Source organism: Pipistrellus kuhlii, unplaced genomic scaffold (genome assembly GCF_014108245.1).
Source record: "Pipistrellus kuhlii isolate mPipKuh1 unplaced genomic scaffold, mPipKuh1.p scaffold_m20_p_31, whole genome shotgun sequence".
NCBI lineage: Eukaryota > Metazoa > Chordata > Mammalia > Chiroptera > Vespertilionidae > Pipistrellus > Pipistrellus kuhlii.
The window spans coordinates 6,377,084-6,399,837 of NW_023425531.1; the positions used below are offsets into that span (position 1 = coordinate 6,377,084).

At 55.6% G+C, this 22,754-nt stretch overlaps 1 protein-coding gene across 5 annotated transcripts in view; it reads right to left on the bottom strand.

The window, feature by feature from the left end:
- Positions 1-17,181: 17,181 nt before the first annotated feature.
- LMF1 (lipase maturation factor 1) overlaps positions 17,182-22,754 on the bottom strand; it is a 109,596-nt gene continuing 104,023 nt past the window's right edge. For 3 of the 5 annotated variants that reach the window (XM_045570349.1, XM_045570350.1, XM_045570348.1), the window contains 3 exons: positions 22,456-22,639; positions 21,146-21,256; positions 17,182-20,671 (listed from right to left, as the gene is read on the bottom strand). In XM_045570349.1, coding sequence (XP_045426305.1) covers positions 20,213-20,671; positions 21,146-21,256; positions 22,456-22,639 — 754 coding nt within the window. In that variant the 3' untranslated portion in view covers positions 17,182-20,212. Of the gene's footprint in view, positions 20,672-21,143; positions 21,257-22,455; positions 22,640-22,754 lie in introns of all 5 variants that reach the window. The other 2 variants (XM_045570351.1, XM_036460171.2) reach the window with 2 other exon arrangements.

Genomic DNA, 22,754 nt, shown 5'->3' on the forward strand with positions numbered 1-22,754 from the left:
CGTCAGCACAGGTTTAACAGGAGCCCCGCGAGGCGGTGAGGCCTCTGCACAGGGAGAAAGCCTGTGACCCTCACCGCTGCCTCCGGCTGGACCTGGGGTCGCTGCCTCCAGGACCCTAACCCTAACCCTGACCCTGACCCTCACTCTGACCCTAACCTTGACCCTGACCCTGACCCTGACCCTAACCGGGAGGCATGGCGGTGGGCAGCAGGAGGCCTGGCCCTGGTCTTGATTTTCGGGGAATGACATCAGCGAGTGATGGGCTTAGGAAAAGGCATGTGCATTTTATACCAGGACAGCATCTATCAATTCCTATTTCCCTCACTGCTTACATTTTTACCAGAAGCTGACATCAGAGTTCTGCCAGGCCCTTTTCCTGCACCGACGGAGAGGACCGCAGGACTTTCCTCCTTAGTTTGCTTGTGGGCTGCGTTTGATGAGTGAGTTTCCTGACAGCGAAGCAGCCTTGGATCTCGGAGCAGATCCCTTGTCCATGGTGCATTGATTTCCTTCTTCAGGGAGGGGTTTGCCGGGAGCCGGAGGGCTGGGGCCGGGGGCTGTGGTCAGGCCTGTGTGTGTGGGGATGGGCTTCAGGGTGTGGGGCAGACCTGCCGGGCAGGAGCACACAGATGGGGGCTTGCAGCTGGGCCCCCAGCTCTGAGTGGGGTTGGGGCTGCTCCTGGGCACCAGGCATGACCAGGGCTTGGGGGTGGCCCTGAGCTGGGTGGGCACCAGGGGGCGCTGCAGCCCGCAGGTTGGGTGGGGCCTGGGCTGCAATTATATGGGCTCCTCCTCCCTCCTCTGGAACCCCAGCTCATGCCCACTTCCCGCCCGCTGACCCCATTCGAACCAACGACCCCCCTCCCCACACCACCCCAGCCTGCGCAGGTGCCCGATGTTGCCCGGGGGGTGGGCCAGTCCTGGCTGAGCACCTGGTCGGAGGCTCACAGGGAGCACCTGTGCGGGGTCGGAGGCTGCTGGCCCTTTCCCACCGGTTGGGCCCTCCTGTGGTTGTGCCGCCGTCATTTCCAAGCGGCGGACGGACGGACGCTGTGCTTCAGCCTCCCGAACGGAGGGAAAGCAGGGTGACCCTGGGGGAATCCAGGGGACTCCGCTGGCAGGTGCAGGGCAGTCTCACCCAGAAGCCGACGGGCGTGGTGAGTAGGGGGTCCAGGGCAGCAGGAGCTTCGGGCAGAGGCCCGCGGGGGAACGGGGCGGTGTTTTCGGGGTGCCACAGGAGTGGGGAATGAGGCGGGTGAGGCCGGTGGGCAGGGCGGGTCTCCCTCTGAGCGGCCCCGGAGAGCGTGGGGGCCGGTGGGGCCGCTGAAGCTGCGGTGCGGTGTGACTTGTGGTGGAGTCTGTGGCCGCCCCTGGAGAGTGTCGTGGGGTGAGGAGAGAGCTGGGGGCACTTGGAGGTGATGTGCAGGGGTCACCGGGCAGCGGGATGTGTCGGTAGGAGGGGGTCTGCCTGGGGGGCGAGGCCTGGCCACTCCTGGCACCACCCGGGCTCGGTCAGCGCCCGGGAGCCAGGGTTCAGAGCCCAGGGCGAGGGGAGCCGGGGACGTCTCTTCTGTCCAGAAAGTGGCCGTTGTGACCCCAGGCGTCTGCAGGAGCCGAGGGGCCCTGACTCGGTTGCCAGAGGTGGAGCCTGTGTTCGCCGCTGGGGTGCCTGTGGGGCCCCAGCTGCCATTAGACTGCCCCCCAGGGGGCCGCCGCTCCCTTCCCCGGGGTGACTGCACAGCACTCAGACCGCACTGTGACCTTCCGGTCCGAAGTATCCCCGACAGGACAGACACCCCATGGCCACGAGCAGCAAACGGGCGCCGGAGGGGCCGCAGTCCTCGCTGCACAGCCCTCCCCCCCACACCCCTTTGGACGCCTCGTCCGGGAGCGGACGTTGGAGTCACAATCAGAAAACAGCCAGGGACGAGGCCCTTCCTTCTTTCTCTCCGCGGGCCCGGCCGGGAGCTGCCGAAGGAAGCCCTGCATCCGTGCGGCTTGTTCTTTTTAGCTTCGTCCTTTCTCCCTGCGGAGGCCACTTTAGCCCGAAGAGGCCTGAGCGGCCCCACCTGTGTAGGCGCCCTCCCGTGTGCTCTCCCTCCCCGTGTGCCCTCCGGTGTGCGCCCTCCGCCTGGAACCCCTGGTTCCTGCCTCCTGAGCTCCCTTAGCCTGCAGCAGGGCTGGTCCTTTTTCCCAAAGATGGTGGGGCTCCCCCCCCACCCCCCCCCACCCCCCGCTGGAAATTAATGCCGCCACTCTCTCCCAGAAACACCCGTGGCTCTGGGCCAGACTCAGGTGCATTCCTCTGCGTTTCCTGGGCTCTCCAGCTTCTCCACGCCAGCTCGCGCTGCCTGGATAATTTTTAAAAAGCAGCAAAACACTAGAAAGAAGGAAATGAATAAATAAATTCGAAGCAAGGCCTAGGGCGAGAGGGCAAACGCCCCGGATGTTGCTGCCTTTCTCGGAGTGACAGCCTGGAGGGGGAGACACCAGCTGTGCTGCCTGCAGTGTCTTAAGAACCTGACAAGATGGTACAGCTGGGACGGCTGCTCAGCTCGTTTGCATGCCCACTCCCCTCCCCCTCCCCCCCGTGGCAGGTTACCATGGGGACAAGGTGAGATGGATGGCAGAGTGGGAATGTCCTTGGGGATTTGAACATGCCCCTCTAAGAAGCTGAGAGAACAGGCAGAGAAAAGAAAGCAAAGATAAAAGAAAACCAGAAAGCCATTCTTAATAAACTGAATTTTATTTATGAATATTTATAATTTAGAAATGTGAATTTATAAATATGCATATCATTATTGGATAAGTTGTTATTTCAGGGATTTAGCAGTGTAGTTTTATATAAAAAAATTGATTAGTACTACCTCCGGTCAAGATGGTGGCAATGACTCTGGCAGGCTTGGCTCAGTGGTTAGAGCAAGCATGTAGCCAGTGCCAGCTGCGAGTTTGACATGCTTGGGTTAGAGTGTTGGGCCTTAGACCCAAGGGTTGTGGGTTTGATTCCCAGTCAAGGGCATGTACCTCTGTTGCTGGTTCAATCCTGTCCCTAGTTGGGGCATGTGGGAGAGGCAACCAGTGGATGTATCTCTTCACCTTGATGTTTCTCTCTCCCTCTACCCCCTCCCCACTCTTCCCTCCCTTCCACTCTCCCTAAAAATCAATAGAAAAAATATACTCAGGTGAGGATTAAGAAAAAAAAAAAAAGATGGCAGCATAGATAAATGTAATACTTGAATCCTCCCACAACCACATAAAAATTACAACTAAATTACAGAACAACCATCATTCAGAAACACCCAAATTTGGCTGAATGGAGTCCTACAGCTAGGGAATTGAAGACATTACATCAAGACTCATAGGAAGAGGTGGAGACATGGAACATATGGTGGATAAAAATTGGGAGGGGGCGAAACCGGTTTGGCTCAGTGGATAGAGCGTCGGTCTGCGGACTGAAAGGTCCCAGGTTCGATTCCGGTCAAGGGCATGTACCTTGGTTGCGGGCACATCCCTGGCAGGAGGCAACTAGTGGATATTTCTCTCTCATTGATGTTTCTAGCTCTCTATCCCTCTTCCTTCCTCTCTGTGGAAAATCAATAAAATATATATTTTAAAAAAAATTGGGAGGGATATTTTGGCTATGGAGGTCCCCCCCTAAGGAGAGAGGAGTCCCAGCTCCATACTAACCCCCCCACCCCTTGCCCCGAGTCCAGGGTTCCAGTGCCGGGAAGAGAACTTTTAGCTGCAAAAACCAGCGGGGACTGAGGCTGAGGGAGATGGAGGGCTGTTGGAGACCCAGGCAGTTCCTCTTAAAGGGCCCGCACAGGGACTTACTTGGATTCACCCCCGCTGAGCTTCAGTACTGGGGCAACAGCTTGAAAGGCACCAGAGACATAGGGGGGGTGGAACTGAATTGCTTGGCATCGGGTGAGAGATGGGAGGGCAGCTTTCTCCCAGACAGAAGTGCTGGCAGAAGCCATTGTTCCTTTGATAAACTCTCCCCCCACAGAGCCAGCAGACAGGTGCCATATCTGAGTCTCCATCAACCTGGCTAACACTGTTTACTCTGCCCTGGTGATTCCCTGAGACCCCACTCCACCCAACTTTCAGGCCCACCTAAGCTGTTTACTATGGCTTTTCCATACAAATGGCCTGACTTGGCTCATGCTTCCTAAAATCTATTAAACAAGAAGCATCTGGCTTTAGTGCGCCCTGTACCTCTCATTATGTGGTTCCAGGCCAGCACGCCATTGTGCGAGAGACAGATCCATGGTACCATCCACCATGAGGCTTCAACCTCAGCATGAATTGGAAACTCAAGCAACAGCTGTGGGCAATTGGATTGTGAAAAGAGAGTAAACTCACAATGGATAAAAGCCTTAAATGTAAGCCGTGAAACCATAAAAATCATAGAAGAAACCATAGGCAGCAAAATCTCACTCATCTCTGGTAGCAACATGTTTACGGATATATCTTCTAGGGCAAAGAAAACTAAGGAGAAAATAAACAAATAGGACTACATAAAAATAAAATATTCTGCACAGCAAAAGAAACCATCAACAAAACGAAAAGAGAGCCCACTGCATGGGAGAACATATTTGGCAAGGATACATCTGATAAAGGGTTAATATCCAAAATATATAAGGAACTCCTACAACTTAATAAAAAGAAGACAAACAATTTAATAAAGAAATAGGCAAAGGACCTAAATAGACACTTCTCCAAAAAGGACATACAGAAGGCCAAGGGATCCATGAAAAAATGCTCAGTCACTGATCATCTGAGAGATGCAAATAAAAACTATAATGAGGCATCACCTCACACCTACCAGAATGGCTACCATCAATGAATCAACAAATGACAAGTGCTGGTGAGGATGTGGAGAAAAGGGAACCCCAGTACACTGGTGGTGGGAATGCAGCTGGTGCAGCCATTATGAAAAACAGTATGGAGTTTCCTCAAATCATTAAATATGAAGTGAGCTCACGAGGGATGCGGTGAAGACCGCAGCCAGCGGACTAGCTGGCAGATAAAATGGGTCATGCCCAGAGCCACACATGACCAAAACTGACTCAAGACGAAACAGACAACCTGAACAGACTTGTAAGGAATGTAGAGATTAAAGGAGTAATTTACAAATCTACCAGAGTAATTTACACATCTGCTCGGGCCCAGGCCGCGCCGCGGTGACTGTATTAAACGTTGAAGGAAGTCGGGCCGTGAGCTGGGGCAACGGCTCCTCAGGCCGGGGGAGGACCGTGCTCTTGGGAAAGCTCTGTCCGAGTGCTGCCCTGGGGTAGCCCTGGTGAGGCCGTGGTCTGGTGTTGGCCAAGGCCCTTCTGCTTGGGTGGCTCCAGGGGACGCCCTGTGTGAGGCACAGGCCTTGTCAAGGTTGCGCCTTTTCAAGGATTAAAATCTTTGCAAAATGTCAAAATGTTAGAATGGCCCTAGCCGGTTTGGCCCAGTGGATAGACCGTTGGCCTGGGGACTCAAGAGTCCTGGGTTCAATTCTGGTCAAGGGCACATGCCTGGGTTGTGGGCTCGATCCCCAGCAGGGGGCATGCAGGAGGCAGCCAATCAATAATTCTCTCTCATCATCAATGTTTCTCTCTCTCTCTCCCTCTCTCTTCCTCTCTGAAAATGAATGAAGCTATATTTTAAAAAAGTTAGACTGGTATCTGAGGAGGCCGCCTGGTCAGAGCCTTGCAGCTTAACCAGCCAGCCAAGGGGCCCTGGGATCTGGGCCAGCCTCTCCCGCCTCTAGCTGTCATGGATGATGGTCCCCCGAAATCACGCCCATGTGGTGATGTCTCTCTGAGGGTCCCCAAACCAAGAGTCCTTACTTGGCTGAGCCTGGATCCGGGGAGACCACACTGGGGACTGCAGCCTCTTTAGCTCTGGGCTCTGAGGACAGGGTGGGGGTGGGGGGTGGGCGGCGGGTGTTGAGGGGAGAGGAGTCACCTGCAGAAGTGGATGCAGGGCCATGGGTGGCCCAGGTGACACTCTGGGACATGGTGCGCATCTGCCATTCTCTCCCATCCGGGTGATGGCCGCCCTGCCTCGCCTGGACTGCCTGCCCCTCCTGCCCGGCTCCTCAGAACAAAGGGGTCAGTTCCCGGCCCGCTGCTGTGTGGCCAGACGGTACTGTCCTCCAGCCCCGGGCATGTGCCTGTGAGCTCGAAGGCCACCTGGTGGGAGCCCAGCCACGTGTGCCTGAGACCCAGGTGGGAAACACTGAGGGGAGCCTGTAGGGGGCGCCTGTGAGCACAGGGGGGAGGGTGGATGGGGAGAGTTTGCAGTTGGAGGCCCTGTCCTCACTGTGGGCGGTCCCAGAAGGGGCACAGAGGGGGATTGGCCTGGGGGTGCCCTGGGGTCCCAGGCTGTGTGTGAATATGCAGGGCTGGGTGATGGCAGCCCGGGCACAGCAGGGACCAGGGCACAGCCTGGGACCCTCTGGGCTCATAGGCTGTGCTAGCTGTGGTGCCCCCCGCCTCCCCGCCCCCAACGGCATGTTCTCCAGACCCGTGAACGTGACTTTGTCCGGAGAGGATCGTCACAGATCCTGAAGTGAAGGTGAGGGGTCAGGCTATGGGGTGGGGCCCTCAAGGCCTTACCCTCACCGGGGCTGTCCCTCAGGAGGAAACCCAGGCCCACAGAGGACCAGAGACAGCGGAGGCCCCGCACGCCTGCCGTTGGCTCCTTATAGGAACAAGGGGTCTTGCTCTCATGAAGCAGTGACCCTACAGTTTGGTGGCTTTGGGCAAATGTTCCCTCAGGAGTGATCCTGCCTGTCTGTCCCATCACCTGAAAGTCCCGCCAGCCCCTCCGTGAGCCGGGAGGAGCCCCGTAGCTGACACCCACCTGTTCTACAGACACAGCCCGCCCGTGCCTCCCTCAGCGCAATGCCGGTGACCCTCTCCCTGCTGCTTTGTTCCCTTTTCTCCCCTGGCTGCTCTGAGGCCCCGCCTGGTGCTGACAGGGTGGCGAGCGGGATGGGGAGCGGGCTGGCGAGTGCAGGGCCTCGTCTTGCCCCAGGTCTTACCGACGCTGTCAGTCCTCCCCGCGGCCTGTGAGGACAGCTGTGGGCTCTCCCACCTGCCTTTACCAGGTTAAGAAAATTCCCTCCTATCTAGTTTACAGAGTTTAAACAAAAATTAAAAATGCACGTTGAAACTCTTTTCTGTATCTATTGGTATGACCATGTGGTTGTTCTTATTTAGCCCTTTAATTGGTTTGAAGTTTTGAAGTCGCCGTGCATCCCCGGGGAGGCCCAGGCCACGGTGTGGAACTCCCTGTGTGTGCTGCTGGCGCAGGGCTGAGGCTCTTCTGTCCGTGCTCACGAGGGTGCAGTTTGCTGTGCCGTCCCTTCCTGGCTGGCCTCAGGGTGCGCCCCGAAGCGCTGGTGTGGGGAGTGCCCTCCTGGCCCCTCCCGGGAAGAGCTGGGTGAGCTGGTGCTTAAATGTGAGGGAGGCATCACCAGTGAGACCGCCTGGGCCTGAACTGGGCCTGGACCTTCCTCTCACGTTTTTATCTGCAGATTCAGTGTCTTTGCTGGCGATGGGCCTCCTCGGCCCGGCCACCTTCCAGGAGGCGTGGTGTTTGGGGTGTGGAGGAACTGGTCGGTCTCCTCTGAGCTCTCAGGGGAGACGTCTCTGTATCTGACTCGGGAGGTCCAGTGCGGCCAGAGGCCACGGGCGAGCCTTGATGGGGCCGTGAGGAGCGGGTGCCGGCAGGGCTGACGGAGGGGGAGGAGGAGGCCTGGGCCGTGGGGCCGCTCCCATCACACCCCATGCAGGCTGCGGGGCGGCGGGCGGGCTGTCTGTGACCGCACAGCGAGCCGGCACGACTGGGTAGCTTAACACAACGGAAACCTACTTTCTCCCTTTGGGGGCAGAGGTCGGAGGTCAAGGTGCTCGGGGCTGTGCTCGCCCCCAGGCTCCAGGGGAGGCTCCCATCCCAGCGTCTAGTGGCTTCAGGCATCCCTGGGGCTGTGGCTGTGTCACTCCGATCCCTGCTGCCATCTCACACGGCTTCTTTGTGTCTGTCTGTCCCTCTCTCTCCTCTTTGGTCTCCTGTAAGGACACTTGTTGTTGGATTTAGACCCATCCTGGTAAGCCAGGTGATCTCATCAAAAGACCCTTAATTTGATTAGAATGCAAATTCCCAAGGAAGGTCATATCCACAGGTTTTGGGAACCAGGGCAGGGACACAGCTTTGGGGTACGCGGCTGAGCCCCCCTGGGTCACGGCTCCTGCTGAGGGCTGCTTGCTGTGGAGGACACATGGCTCGTGTTGGAATGGGGGTGGGGTGGGGAGGGGAGAGGGATGGGGGTGCCTCCCCTTCCTGGTCCAGTTTGGACTCCGAAAGGCAGAGCTGGAAGCTCTTTGAACCCTCGGGGCAGCTCACTGGCTGTGGCTGCAGGGTGATCTGGGAGGCGGGCTGGGTCCCCCCCACAGGCCAGTGAGGCCAGCTCCGCGCTGACCCGTCTGCTAGGCCCTCGCCTGTGCCGGGCTCTCTCCTGCCTTCACTGGGGCCCAGAGGCTGCGGGGTCGGGGGTAGGGGGCGGCGGGGTCTCCAGGGCCTCTCAGGGGGACAGAGACCTGGGGCCCCATAGGAGCTCCCGATGTCCGTCCGCCCGGCCCAGGGTGGGCGCTGCCAGCCGTGCCGCCCGGAGGCCTGCCTCTGGCTCCTGCCAGCAGCGTGTGGCACCGATTGGAATTCCGAGCACAGCGTGGGCACTTTGTTCTCCTGGATCCGAGTCTGGGCTCTTGCCGTCGGCACAGCTGTGGTGCCTGAGCCCTGACAGGTGACGGGCCAGCTGTCCTCGGCCCGGGGTGGGGTGGCGTCCCTCTCGCTGCTTAACCCTCGCCTGCCAGGCTCGCCCGGACGGAGGGCAGCTGCGTGCCAGCTCCTTGCCCCCCCCTGCCCCAGCCTGCTGGGAAGACAAGTCCCATTTACATCCTATTCCCTGGGGACCCGAGTGGAGACCCTGGCCCCCAAAAGGAGTATTCCACTGAGCCCAAGGACCTTTGTATCTCCCTTTGGCCCAGGCAGAGGGGGTGCCCCGGGTCCGAGTGGCCCAAATCTGTCTTGTGGCAGTGCTGTCCCCTCGGCCTGTAGGCAAGGCAGGGCTGGGGAGAGCTGATGCAGGAAGCTGGGTCCCTCCAAGGCCCCTTTACCAGCTCTGGGACATGAGGCGGGAAATAGAAACCGCTGACTCAGGGGCGGAAGCTGATGGAGCTGCGGAGCTGCTGCCTCCCCCAGGAGGCCCTCCAGGCTTTGTCGCTATTCCGACCCCAGCTCTCAAGGACAACAGGGGGGGGGTCCCCCTTAGTAACTGTGTCCCACCACCGGGACCCTGTGACAACAGCAAATGTGGGACGAGCCAGTGGGCTGCCGCCGTGGGCCTTGGGCTTCTGCCTGGGCTCACTGCTGTCACCGCTGCCGGCGGGCCAGGCAGCGCAGCTCCCGAGGGCAGGGGCTCCCGCAGGACCTGCCACAGTGTGAGCAGGGGCCGGGACCCTGCAGCCAGATGGTGTCATCCTGGTGCCGTCTTGGCTCCTGGGAGGGCCTGGTGGACACAGCGCGGCCAGGAGTCCTTGGGAAGGACGCGAGGACAGGTCCCCAAGAGGAGGGGGCAGGTGCCAGGCAGGCTGAGGGCGCCCTCCCTCTGGGAGGCCTGTGGGGGAATTTAACGACGTCCTCTCTCTGGACCTGCCCTTTGTTGGTGGTTCTGAGAGCAGCATCCTGCCGTCCGTCCGTGAGCGCAGGACCAGGGCAGGGCGGTGCTGGGGGCCTGGGGCCCGCCCCTCCCCAGGGAGAGGCTGGTCCCTTGGGCCGTCAGCGTCACCCTCCTCCAGGGACTTTTCACAGCAGCGATCCTTGTGCAGTGAGGACAACGTGCCCTGGGCAGGCGCTGCGGGCCCCGGTGGCTCTGGCTGGCGGGGAGGGCTCGAAGGGGGAGCCCGGACTCCCAGGGCCACGTGAGCATCAAGGGTCCAGACTGTTTGGGGTGCTGTGTGGGCTGACGGGAGTCCTGCTGCCTTGCACCCCTGATCCTCTCAGGTGGGGCCACTGCTCCAGGAGGTGCCCCGCCACCTGCCCCCTACACAGCCTGCACAGCCAGAACCGGGCAGGCGAGGCTCCCCGAGTCCCGAGTGGCTGCCTGCCCTCCTGGGGGTGAGTGGCCGGGGCCAGGACACGGGGAGCTGAGGAAGCAGGAAGGCAGCCTCACTGGAGGCCGGAGGCTGAGACAGGTGTCTCCAGGCCTCCGGGGGCGGGCCTCTGCCTCCCAGCTCCCGGCGGCTCTGCAGCTCCTGGGCGGTGGCTGTATCCCCCATCTCTGCCTGTGGTCACATGGCTTTTCCCGTGCCTCTGTGTCTCCTCTTATAAGGACATTGGACGTAGGTCCCAGCCTTTTCCAGCATGACCTCCCAAGGTCACACGCCGAGGTTCAGGCGGATGGGAACTGGGGGACACTATTCAACCCACTACAGTTGACCCACAGGCCCTCCTGGGGGCTGGTGCTGTGAGGGGACGGAGGCAGCAGGCAGCTCCAGGCCCCAGTGACGCCGGCCCAGGGAAGGGCAGTGGAAGGAGGGCCTGTGAGCTGAGACCCAGGGGATGGGGAGCCATCCTGTCAGGGGTGGTTAGTGGGGGGAGGGCTCTGCACGGGTGGCCTGACTTGATTGACAAGAACCACCCGTCCTCCCCAGGGGAGCTGGCCTGGGACCCCGGGGGGCTGTGCAGCCAGCCAGGAGGGACAGCAGTGAGGGGCTCTGAGTGAGGGTGGGGTGGGGTATTGGCTGGGCTCGTCCCCTCAGGCCTGTGCATGAGCTCTGAACGCAGTGTCCACTTCCGCTTGGCGGCTCAGGGGAAGGGCCCGGTGGATGCGGTGCCCATGACCTCGGACAGACGGAGGGATGGAGCCCAGCCCGGCGGCTTGCTCAGCGCTAGCCCTGCAGCTGCGCAGCGGCCACAATGGACTGAGGGGCATTGATGGGGACACAGTTGGTCCCTGATAACTTGCTAATAGCGCTTCATATTTTTTTTTTTCTTCGTTTAGAAGAATTGTGTGTGAAAACCGAGTGGGGAGATGAGGCCACTGATGAAGAGCCTGGAGCCCACCCCTTAAAGGAACAAGGCGCGTTTTCCCCATTTTTTTCATGTGGCTCAGACAGCTGGCTCCTTAAATATTAATCAGGGGTTATTGAGATGCAAATGCGTGCCCACCACTGAAAGCCTGCAGCTGCGGGGCTGGCGCTGAATGCCCTCGGCCCAGGTGCAGGGCCTGGCCAGAGCCAGCGCAAGGAGGAGGTGACTTGTGGCCGACCCTCCCTGAGGACAAATGGAGTTGGTTTACACCCTTGACTGGAGACAAGGAGAGGGGAGAGGCATCGTCTTGTCTTGTTGACTTTGCCTTGAAAATAAGGTGACCTTACAGGTGGGCTAGGGGTGAGGGGCCTCCGCTCCTCTGAGGGAGGCTTTGAGAAGTGAGGACACGTTGCTGGGTTCCAACGACTTTAGAAGCTACACTCACAGGAGAAGCAACGCCAGCCTGAGCAGAGGCCCGGGGCTTCCCATCCCTGCCCAGGGCCCTGTCTGGGCCCCAGCAGGTCAGACTTAGAAACTTAGGGAACAGAAAACATTTCCAAAGAGTGAACAGGGAGGGTGGGGAGGGGTTGCAATAACCAGGGATGTGCAGTCAAAACAAAATAAGTTGGACGAAATCTGGGTCATATCTGGGGTTTCAGTGCACACAGATCTGCTTACACTTTCCTACACATGCCTGCGCAGACAGACCCAGCCCAAGGCTCTCTGTAATAAACACATCGGAAAGGAAGTAGGATCTAACATTTGACAATGAAACAGACTTTCCTGCTTTAAAACGTTTTCGCTGTGAATCGGAACACATACAGACAAGTCCATCGCACGTGTGAGCTCAGGAAATGGTCACAATCTGAATGTCCGAGTGACCACCAGCAGCTCAAGAACTCGGACCTCGTGGCCCCTTATGTGTCCCGGGCAGAAGCACGACCCTGGTCTTGGCGCAGTCCGGTCCGTATGCCTGTGGGTGCGGAGCGACATCCTGGGGCACATGCGTCCTCGTGCCGATGATTTGGTTTCCATTGCGTCTCACCTGCGCAGCGGCACGCCCGGGACATTCACCCCGTGTCCCCCGTATGGATTCTCTGGGCTGTGAGATTCCATCGGGGAAGTGCACGAACGTCATTTGATCATTTGTCCATCCTCCTCTTGAAGGACTTCGGGTTGTTTGCTGCTTTTGTCTTGAACGGGCTGCTGTGAACGTTAGCACGTGCCTCCTGCGGACATCTGTCCCTGCGTGTCTGCACCCCCCCGAGATGGGCTGCCGCGTCCTGGGCATGTACCTACAGTTCGGTAGATGCTGCCAACTCCGATGCCGACCAGCACTCCTCCTCAGTGTTAGCACTGGCATTGCGTTTTACTTTTTCCAGCCTGGAGTAACGGTATTTCAGTGTTTTTCCTTTGTTTTCAAAATCAGCTCAACGAAGGTGTAAGTGGTGGTGTGCTGGCGCTGGCTTGTTCCACTGCACAAGATCCAGCCATCCACATCCTCCTGGCTCTGTGTTGAGCGGTGACACTCTACAGCTTGAGTCAGACTCAGTGGGAGTACTTCCATCACAGACATTAAAAAGACACTGCAAGTCAGGGCTTTAGCCAGAGTCAGTTATAATACACATAAAGTAAAATGTGATCAGCTTGGTGGTTTTTGACAAATGTGTACACCAATGTATTTACCACACAAGAGAGAAGAACATTTCCAGCCCCTCCCCCGATGTTCCCTTGTTCTAGGTCCCAGTCAGTTCCTCCCCAGCCCCAGGTAACCAAGGGCCGGTTTTCTGTCACTGTAGTTGAGACTGTTTCCCTCCTAGAGTTCTGTATAAATGGAATCATATGCTATGTATTATTCTGTCTCTGGATTCATTAGCTAAGCATGTTTTAGAGGTTTACACATGTTGCTATGTGTCAATTAACTTGATCTCTCTCTCTATTTTTTTTTATTGTTTAAAGCAGCAGTCATCAATTGGTGGTCCATGGACCACTGGTGGTCCACGTTGGCAACCATTGGTTTAAAGTATTACGCACATATGTCTCCTTTTCCCTGACTGACATCCCCCCTCCCCCCAATTTGATCTCTTTATTGCTAAGGATAATTTGTTGTGTGGACACAACACAGTGGGATCATCCACTCCCCCGCTGATGGACTCCTAGACAGTTCCGTGTTTTGGCTCTTATGAATAAATCTGCTAGTACCATTGCTTACAGGTCTCTTTGCTTTCATTTCTCTTGGGTAGATACAAAGGAGAAATGGCTGGGTTGAATGGTAGCACATGCTTAATGTTTTCAGAAATGTCAAGCTGCTTTCCAGTGTTGTACTTTGTTATATTATGATCAGTAGTGAACAAGGTTTCCTCTTTCATTTTTTGAAAGTTTATATAGCATGATATAATTTCTTAATTAAATGTTGGCTAGAACTCACCAATCAAGTCATCTTGGCCTGAAATTTTCTTTGTGAGATTTTAAATTATGAATTCAATTTCCTAAATTGTCACAAGGCTAGTTGGGCTTTCTCGCTCTTCATGAGTCAGTTTTAGTAATTTGCATCTTTCGTGGAGTTTTATTTCCATGTCTAGGATGTCAGATCTATTAGAATTGTTGTTCACAATAGTCTCTCTCCTTTCAGTGTTGATAGGATCTGTAGAGATGTCCCTCTTCTCTTCTCAATATTGGTAATTTGTGTTTTCTCTTCTTTTGTTTAATCATTGTAACTGGAGGTTTACCCATTTTATTGATATTTAACTTTCCCCCTCCCCCCAGATTGAGTTTCATTTTGTTCTCTGATGTTTTAGCCCCGAAAGGGTTCTAGTTTTATGCAAAGGCCTTTGGACTCAGTGTGAGTACATCAATCACAGAAATTCAAAAAACATACTACAAATCAGGGGTTTATCCAGAATCATAAGGATAAAGTACTTCTTCCCTTCAGCTTGGGATGCACCATTCTGGTTTTAAGCTTCTCTTCTTTTATTGCACCGATTATTCCTTCTTCTTTTTTGTTGTTGTTGTTATTCTTGAAGTTGACATTAACATAAAATTAAGCATTTGAGAAGTGAGTAATCAGCAGCATTTAGTACATCAGTGTTGTATAACCAGCACTTCCATCTAGTTCCAAAGTATTTCATGCCCTCCAAAGGAAACCCTGTGCCCATTAGCAGTTACTCCCCATTCTTATCTCCCCCAGCCTCTGGCAATCACTCATCTTTCCATCCTTATGGATGTACCTATTCTAGGTATTTTGTAGAACCATATAATAGGCAACCTTCCATGTCTGGCTTCTTTTACTGAACATAGTTTTCAAGGTTTACCCACATTGTAGCATGTGTCAATGTTTTATTCCTTTTTGTGGCCGAATAATATTCCATTGCATGGATAGATCACATTCTGTTTATCCATTCACCTATTGGTGGATATTTGGGTTGTTTTGAGTATTTTGAATAATGCTGTTGTGAACAAGTATCTCCTCGAGTTCATATTTTCAATTTTTTGGATGTATACCCAGAAATATTGATGAATCATATGGTAATTCTATGTTTAACTTTCCATTTTCCACAGTGGCTATACCATTTTACATTACCACACACAATGTACAAAGGTTCCAGTTTCTCCACATCTTCGCCAGCACTTGTTATTCTCTATTTAAAAAAAGAAAGCAATCCTGGTGGGTGTGAAGTGGTATCTCATTGTGGTTTTCATGTGCATTCCCCTAATGACTGAGAATGCTGAGCATCTTTTCATGTACTTGTTGGCCATTTGTATGTATTCTTTGGAGAAATGTCTATTCAAGCTCTTTTAAATTGGGATGTTTGTCTTTTTGTTGCTTCATTGTAAGAATTCCTTATATATTGTGAATACTAGACTCTTATAAGATATATGACTTGCAAATATTTTCTCCCATTCTATTGGTTGTCCTTTCTTCATAACATTCTTAGATGCACTAACGTTTTAAATTTTGATGAAGTCTAATTTTTCTTTTGTTTCTCCTGCCTTTGGCATCACATTTAAGGATCCATTGCCAAATACAAGGTCATGAAGATTTACCTATTTCCTTCAAGAGTTTTAATAGTGTTAGTTCTTATGTTTGGGTCTTTTATCCACTTGAGTTAGTTTTTGAATATTGTGTGAGGTAAGGGTTCAACTTCATTCTTTAGTGTTTAGATCCTTCCCCCTCCCCTTCCCCAGCATAATGTATTGAAAAGACTCCTTTCCCCATTGAATCATCTTGGTACTCTTGTCAGAAATAATTTGAGCAAATGTGTGAGGGTTTACTTCTAGGCTTTCCATTTTCTCCCATTGGTCTATATCTGTGGTCGGCAAACTGCAGCTTGTGAGCCACATGCAGCTCTTTGGCACCTTGAGTGTGGCTCTTCCACAAAACACCATGGCCTGGGCCAGTCTATTTTGAAGTGGCGTTGGAAGTTTAAGTTTAAAACATTTGGCTCTCAAAAGAAATTTCAATTGTTGTACTGTTGATATTTGGCTCTGTTGACTAATGAGTTTGCTGACCACTGGTCTATATGCCTGTTCTTATGTCAGTAGCACAGTTTTGATTACTGTAGCTTTGTACCAAGTTTTAAAATCAGGAAGTGTTAGTCCTTCAACTCCCCCCTTCCCTCCCTCCACCAGGATTGTTTTCATTATTTGGGGCCCTTGCAATCCCATATGAACTTGAAGACTGTCTGTTTCTATTTCTACAAAAAGCCATTGGAATTTAGATAGTTTCATTCACTTTGTAGACCACTTTGGGTAGTGTCATCTGAACAGTATTAACTCATCCAACACATGAACACAGATGCCTCTCCATTTATTTAGATTATTTTAAACTTCTTTTGCAATGTTTTGTAGTTTTTAAGAGTACAGTCTTTCACCTCCTTGGTTAGATTTATTCCTAGGTATTTTATTCTTTTGGGTGCTATTGTGAGTGAAATTGTTTCCTTAGTTTCCTTTTGTGATTGTTCATTGCTGGAATATAGAAACACATCTGATTTTTGTGCGTTGATCTTGTACTTTTCAACTTTGCTGAATTAGTTTATTAACTAATGTGTTTTTGTGGATCACTGGAACTTTCTCTGGTCATTCACTACATAATGATGGACCAAATGTATGACGGTGGTCCCAAGTTTATAATGGAGACAAAAAATTCCTATCACCTGGATGTCATGTGTGACACCATACTGTTTGTGGTGATGACAGGATATAAAAGTATGGCAAAAACAATTATGTTAGATAGATAATACTTGGTAATAATGACTATGTTCCTGGTTTATGTACTTACTATAATATATATTTCATCATTAGAGTCTATTCTTTTGACATAAAACAAAAAATTGGCTGGCCCTAGCTGGTTTAGCTCAGTGAATAGAGAGTCAGCCTATGGATTAAAGGGTCCAGGGTTTGATTCCAGTCAAGGTCTCTTTGGTGGCAGGCTCCTCCCCGGCCCAGGTCCTGGTCAGGGCTCATGCAGGAGGCATCCAATTGATGTGTTTCTCTCACAATGATATTTCTGTCTTTCCCTCTCTCTCTCACACACACACACACACATACAACGTTGGCTGGAAAACAGCATACCTCATACACTTTGTCGCCTCTCGAGTGCATCATTTTGTCCTGAGCTTGATTTAATCTCTGGTTACTTTGTATAACATGCTACGCAGATTCGTAGCCTAGGAGCAACAGGTATGTAGTAGGCTGTGCCATTTAGATTTGTGTAAGGGTACTCTGAGATGTAACAAAATCCATGACTGTACATAGGATCATGTCATGTGATTAGAGATAATTTCACTCCTGGTGAATGGCAGTGGGCATCTTTGTCTTGGTCCTGTTCTTTTTCACCATTATGATGTTAGTTGCGGATTTTTCATAAATGCCTTTTTGTTAAGGAGTCCCCTTCTACTCCTAGTTTTATGAGTGATTTTTATTATGAAAGCATGTTGGATTTTGTCAAATGCTTTCTGCATCAATTGAGATGGTTATGTGGCTTCCCCCACTCTGTATTCTGTTAACGTGGTGTTTTGTGTCAATTGATTTTATGTTGAACACTCTGACATTCCTCGGATAGTTCCCACTTGGTCATGGTGTATGACCTTAATATGTTGTTAGATTTGTTTTGCTAGTTCTTTTGTTGAGAATATTTGCATCTATATTATCAAAGGATATTGGTATCTGTCTATCAGGGTAACGCAGGCCTCACAGGATGAGTTATGTGTTCCCTCCTAAGTCTGTGGAGGAGCTTGAGGATTAGTGTTCTTTAAATTCTTGGTAGAAGCCTCAGGCCCAGTATTTTTCTCTGTTGGGAGGTTTTTGGATTATCGATTCAAGCTCATTACACCTTACAGATCCATTCAAAATTTCTGCTTCTTTCGGAGTCACTTTTAGTAGTTTGTGTGTCTAGGAATTTGTCCATCTCATCTAAGTTATCTAATTTGTTGGCACATACTTATTCATAGTACTGTTTTCATTTCTGTATGGTCGGTAGTAATGCCCTCACTTTTAAAAATGTTATCTGCATCTCCTCTCTTTATCAATCAAGTTAAAGACATGCCAATTTTGTTGATCATGTTAGCAGTTTTGAAGTTGGTTGGCTGATATATTGAGTTCCACCTTACCTAGTGGCACTGGAACTGAATCCCTGAGGACGAATGTCTCACCTGAGCAAGGTTGAGGGGAGCACATGCTTGGCCTAAGCAGGTGCCAAAAAATGCACTTTATCACCTTTAAGTGAGTGAAAAACCATCCCAGCAAATGTGACACCAAGAGCCCCTTTGGCTTGGTGAAGGCTCACACACACCCTGCCTCATGTGCCATGGAGCTGTGCCCTGTGCCCCTCGTCTGGTTGCTAGAGCAGGAGGGGAGGCAGGGTGTGAGTCCTCCCTGCACAGGCTGCTGGCTAAGCCTGCTGCTCTGGGTGGGGCTAACGGCCAGCCCAGGGGGCCATCGGAACACAACACTGTCTGATGGGTGATGCCTTGGTGTCTAGAGTCCCGTCTCACATCCTGGCGGAGGCAGTGGCACAGGTGGTCCTCCCTGTGGAACTCTGGCATGTTCCAGGTGCTGTGCTTTCCGTCTGGTGGGGCAGAGATCTCTACCTAGGTGTTTTCAGAGGGGTGAGCGAAAGGGGAAGGATATGCCCCCATTCTCTCTGACTCAGCTGTCTGGAGGTAAGGGGGGGCTAACACCCCGGCCTCATGTCCCTGAACACCTGTCTCCCCCCCCCCCCCCCCGTTCCTTTTGGGCTGACCAAGAAACAGCAGATCCTCGTGAGGCTGGAGAGAGGGCAGTGCCAGGTGGAGCAGATGTGAAGTGTTGGGGCCTTTTTCTGACAGTAGATGGATGGCTTACCCAGAAGACCTGTATTAGTGCCACTGGCACTGGGGCAGCAGGCCCAGATCCCCACCAGCCTAGAGCGTGATCAGGAGCAGCTTGGGCTCCGGTGAGGGCAGGCCTGACACATGGGCAGGTGTGAGGAAAGAAGAGGATGCAGATGTGGCTGAGGTAATGGGCAGTGATCCAGATTCATGCTCAGCAGGTGGGGCTGTGGGAGGGTTCTGAGTGGAGGAAGGGTCTAGTGGACTCCCTCTGATGGGAGGGAGTGGCCGTAGGACAGGCTCCAAAGGCTGGACAGACGTGGGTGGGTGGGGGGCACCGTGTCTCTGGGAGGAGGAGAGGCTGTGGGAGAAACAGGTCTGGTGGTTCCTCCTGGGTCAGAACCGGCCACTGCGCCCTCACAACCTGGACCTGGAGTCACCTGTGATGTGCAGGTGAGCGATGTGTCCTGTCCCAGGATGGGGACAGGGCTGCCTGGTTCCTGAGGGCCTGAGCCAAGGGGCCTCCTATGACACTTGGTCACTGGCTCCAGCCCTGCCCCCACCCAAACATCCCCTCCTGTGTGTGTCTTAGGGGGTTCTGGAGGCTTGGGGGCATGGCCGGATGGGGGCCCAGAGGAGTCCATAGTCAGCAGTGCGGGGTCCTAGGGCTCCCCTGTCCAGCCCCGGTGGTAACAAGCCCGGGAGGGGCTGAGGGGAGGGGTGAACCACCATGGCCCCTGGCAGGGAGGCCTCTGAGGTCGGGTAGGGAGTGTGCAGAACCACCGGAGCCGAGGTACAGGGTCTCTTCAGGCCCCCTGGTGCCCCCACCCATTGGCAGAGCCCCCAGGACGACCCCCCAGGAAGGGCTGCCGGGCTGTGGCTGGCGCTTGGCTGCCGCGGGCAGACTTGCTGGCTCCAGGCTCCCCGTCTGAGGCCCTGTCTGTCCGCTCAGACACAGGGCGCCTGTTCCCTGTGAGCAGGAACACGGCCTCTCTGTTGGCACCTGGGCCGGCCCCCCAGGCGGCAGGGGGCCGCTCCACACAGACCTGTGCTTGTGCCACCTCAGCCAGCCTCCTGGCCGGCACCACCTCTCCGGCACTCTGCAGGACGGCCAGGGCTGGCGGGTGGGGGTGGGCGGGAGGGAGGGGAGGAGGGAAGGCTGCCAGCACCCCTGGCCCCTGGCCCCTGGCCCCTGGCTGAGCGGGGCCGGGGCGGCACCACTGGGTGCCAGCTTATTTGTCTGGCAGGACCCTACCCTGTTCACTCACAACTCACGTCAGGCAGCAAAGATTCTGGGCTGCACCCAGTTCTCACTGCCACGGAGCCCCTGGATTGCCAAGCAAAACATAATTAGTCCACTTTAACTTCTGACAACTGGGCCTCAGAGCCGCTCCGTGGGGACCCTGCCGCCCCAGCACCCAGGCTGGGCCTGCAGCTCTGCTGTCCGCTGCCCGCAGGTCAGCAGCAGGAGGCCATGGTGGGCTGGGGAGACGCGGTCACAGGGGACACGAGGATGCACTTCGCTCACTGTGGGGGGACACAGGGCTCTGGATGCTGGCCTCTGGGGAGGAAGCAGGGCCCAGACCAGCTGTGGGGGGTGTGTGTGTGGAGGGGGGGGGTTGAGGAGGGGTGGGCATGAGGGGGATTGGAAGTCTTGGCTTCTCCCCTCAGTCTGTTCTGGATGTGGTGGGAGCCAACCCCGGGGGGGAAGGTGAGGGGCAGTGGAGGAGAGGCAGGGGGCGAGGACTCCTCACCGCCATACCAGGTGCACACCAGGGGCTTGGCCTGCTGTAGACCAGCAGCCCAGGTGCCTAGGACCCTGAGGGAGCCTCCTGGCCCGGCCATGGCCAATGGGGGAACCGAGCTCCGGGTAGTGGGTGCTGGATCAGCCACAGCTCCCTTGGAACGCCCATGTCTGGGGCCTGTGACAAGGGAGATGACCAGGGTTCCTGGGGACCCACTGTGAGGGATGAGGAAAGCAGACATGGCCACCCACAACCCCAGCAGACCCCCAATGCCACCCCTGGCTTGCTTTCCTGGACATCTGGTGCAGGTGGCGGTGCGGGGGTGCTAATGTCTTCCCACTTTATTTCTCTGCCGGTGCTGGGAACGGCCACTCCCGTGACCTGAAGTAGCCCTTCAGGTTCTGGAGGCTGAGAGGCGGGAAGTAGGGGCCGATCCTCTTCCGGATCCACCACTTGCCATCTGCGGCGTGCAGGCCCCCGGGGCGGCTGAACTTGTACCTGTAGTGCTCTCCCCGGACCCACCTGCAGGGAGAGGACTGTCAGCCTGCAGCTCCCCCAGAGCGGCAGCCTCCAGGGGCCCTGGGCTCAGGGCCCAGGTTCGCACTCAGGAGGGGCTGTGTCTGTCCAGGCGCTCCTGCGTGTGAGAGGCTGCTCAGGGGGCCGGAGGGACCCCTGAGGAGTCCCCATCACCACCAGGCCCTGGCCCAGGGGCCGTGTTTGGCCTCCAGGAAGGCTGAGTGCTGGGTGGCAGCTTCCAGAGCCACCAGGACGGAGGCTGGGACTGGCTATAGAGGGCCCACCCCCTTCCCAGAAGCCTTCCAGCGGGTGAGCGGTGCTAGGAAAGGGGTCGCGGCCCGAGGGCCTATGGATCTTTGCACCTGGCACACTCCCAGGAGTGGGGCTTGGCCCCCAGAACACATTCTGCATTTGGGGGAGCAGCCAGGAGAGGCAGCTGAAGCCACTGTGGGTGGGGTCCCGTCTGGGAGAAGGGTCTTACCTGGGGGGGGCCCTGTCCGCAAAGGGGTTCAGGGCCAGCAGGGACAGCACCTCGGCGTCGTTGGCCAGGAGCCTGCCCGCCAGGTGGATGACCCACTCGTGCTGCTCGTAGGTCTGGGGGCAAGAAGAGGAGGGGTGCTTGGGCCGCGGCCCCTGGGTTGGCACTGGGTGCCCACAGGACCAGGCCACCAGCCTGAGCCCTGTTGTGGGCAGGAACCTCAGGGAGGGCACGCTCTCGGCTCCCTCTCGCCCTCCAGAGGGCCCTGCCCGGCCGGTCGGTCAGTCACTCCCTCAGGCTGCTGTCCTGGGTGTCTCACTGCAGTGAGGTCAGTGGCTGCTTGGGGGCCACACCCCATTGCTTTGGGTTAGGTTCCCCCAGAGGGGCTGCCAGCTTCTGTTATCACCCGTCAGCCCGATGGGTGTGAGCTGTTCTGTCGTGTGCCGGGTCCCCCGCCCTGTCCTGCCCTTGGGTACCTCGGATGCAGCAGGCACAGGGCCCAGCCAGGCCAGCTCACCTCTGAGCTTAGCCACCTGGGAGCCCTCCTGAGGCTGTCACCTGGGAGATGGGTCAGCAGATGCGGCACCTCCGGGCTCTCTGGCCTGAGCTAATGTCTGTCGTGACTTTTGTGGTGAAGGCGCTGAGAAGCTGGCTGTGGCGCCTGGTCCTTGTGCGAGGGCATCTGAGAGAGGCCCTGGGGACCCTGCCTGAGGGGACCCATGTGCAGAGGCAGAGCCTGCGGGTGCAGCAGCGCTCAGGAGAGGCCGGGAGGATGCCTGGCCTCTGACCCCCACACAGCCGGATGTGAGCCTGGGTGCCAGCTGCTCAGGGGAAGACCCTGCCCCAGGAGGGTGGGAGCCGGGAGAGTGTCGTGTATGCTACTCCCTGGCCTCAGACGCAGCCCCGATCTCAGGCCTGACAGTGCGGTGAGCCCTGCCTCTCGGCCTGGGGCAAGAGTGGATGAAGCTGCTCCATAGCTGATGCCCCCACCAGGAATCCAGCCTGACCTCCATGTCCTCAAGGGCCCAGGTGGGTCGTGTGAGGCTGGTCAGAGTCGGGGCTGCATGGGCACCCAGGGCTGAGTGTGAGTGGCTTATGACACTGTTTCCGGCGGGGTCTGACAGCACCCCACCTGCCCTGGAGGGGCCCCAGTGTACCCACTGAGGGCCCAGCCTGCTGACACCTCCGTTACAGCCTCAGACTCTACTGGAGGGACCGTAGCCTTGGGGATGCTGGAGTGGCTGGAGCCTGAGTCCACAGTGAGCATGGGACATGGGGTTCAGGGAGATGGCGGAGCGGGAGAAGAGGGCCTTACCTGGAAGGCTGCGAACCACATGAGCCAGTCGAGGCGGTGGTGGTAGGGGGAGATGAGGCATGGCCGTCTCCTCAGGTCACCCGGCTTGCACTTGAACTCGTAGTCCTCCCACACAGCGTCTGGAGCGCTGGCGTTGGGGCTGGCCGTGCCCTGCAGGATGACTTCTGTTCGCTCCCTGGTGATGCTGTCGGGGAGACCAAGTCAGGGCGGGCTGGGCTCTGTGCAGTTGCAGGCGGTGGCTGCCTCTCCGCCCAGAGCAGACCAGGTGGGGCTGGAGCTGTGGCTGTGGACGGAGCAGG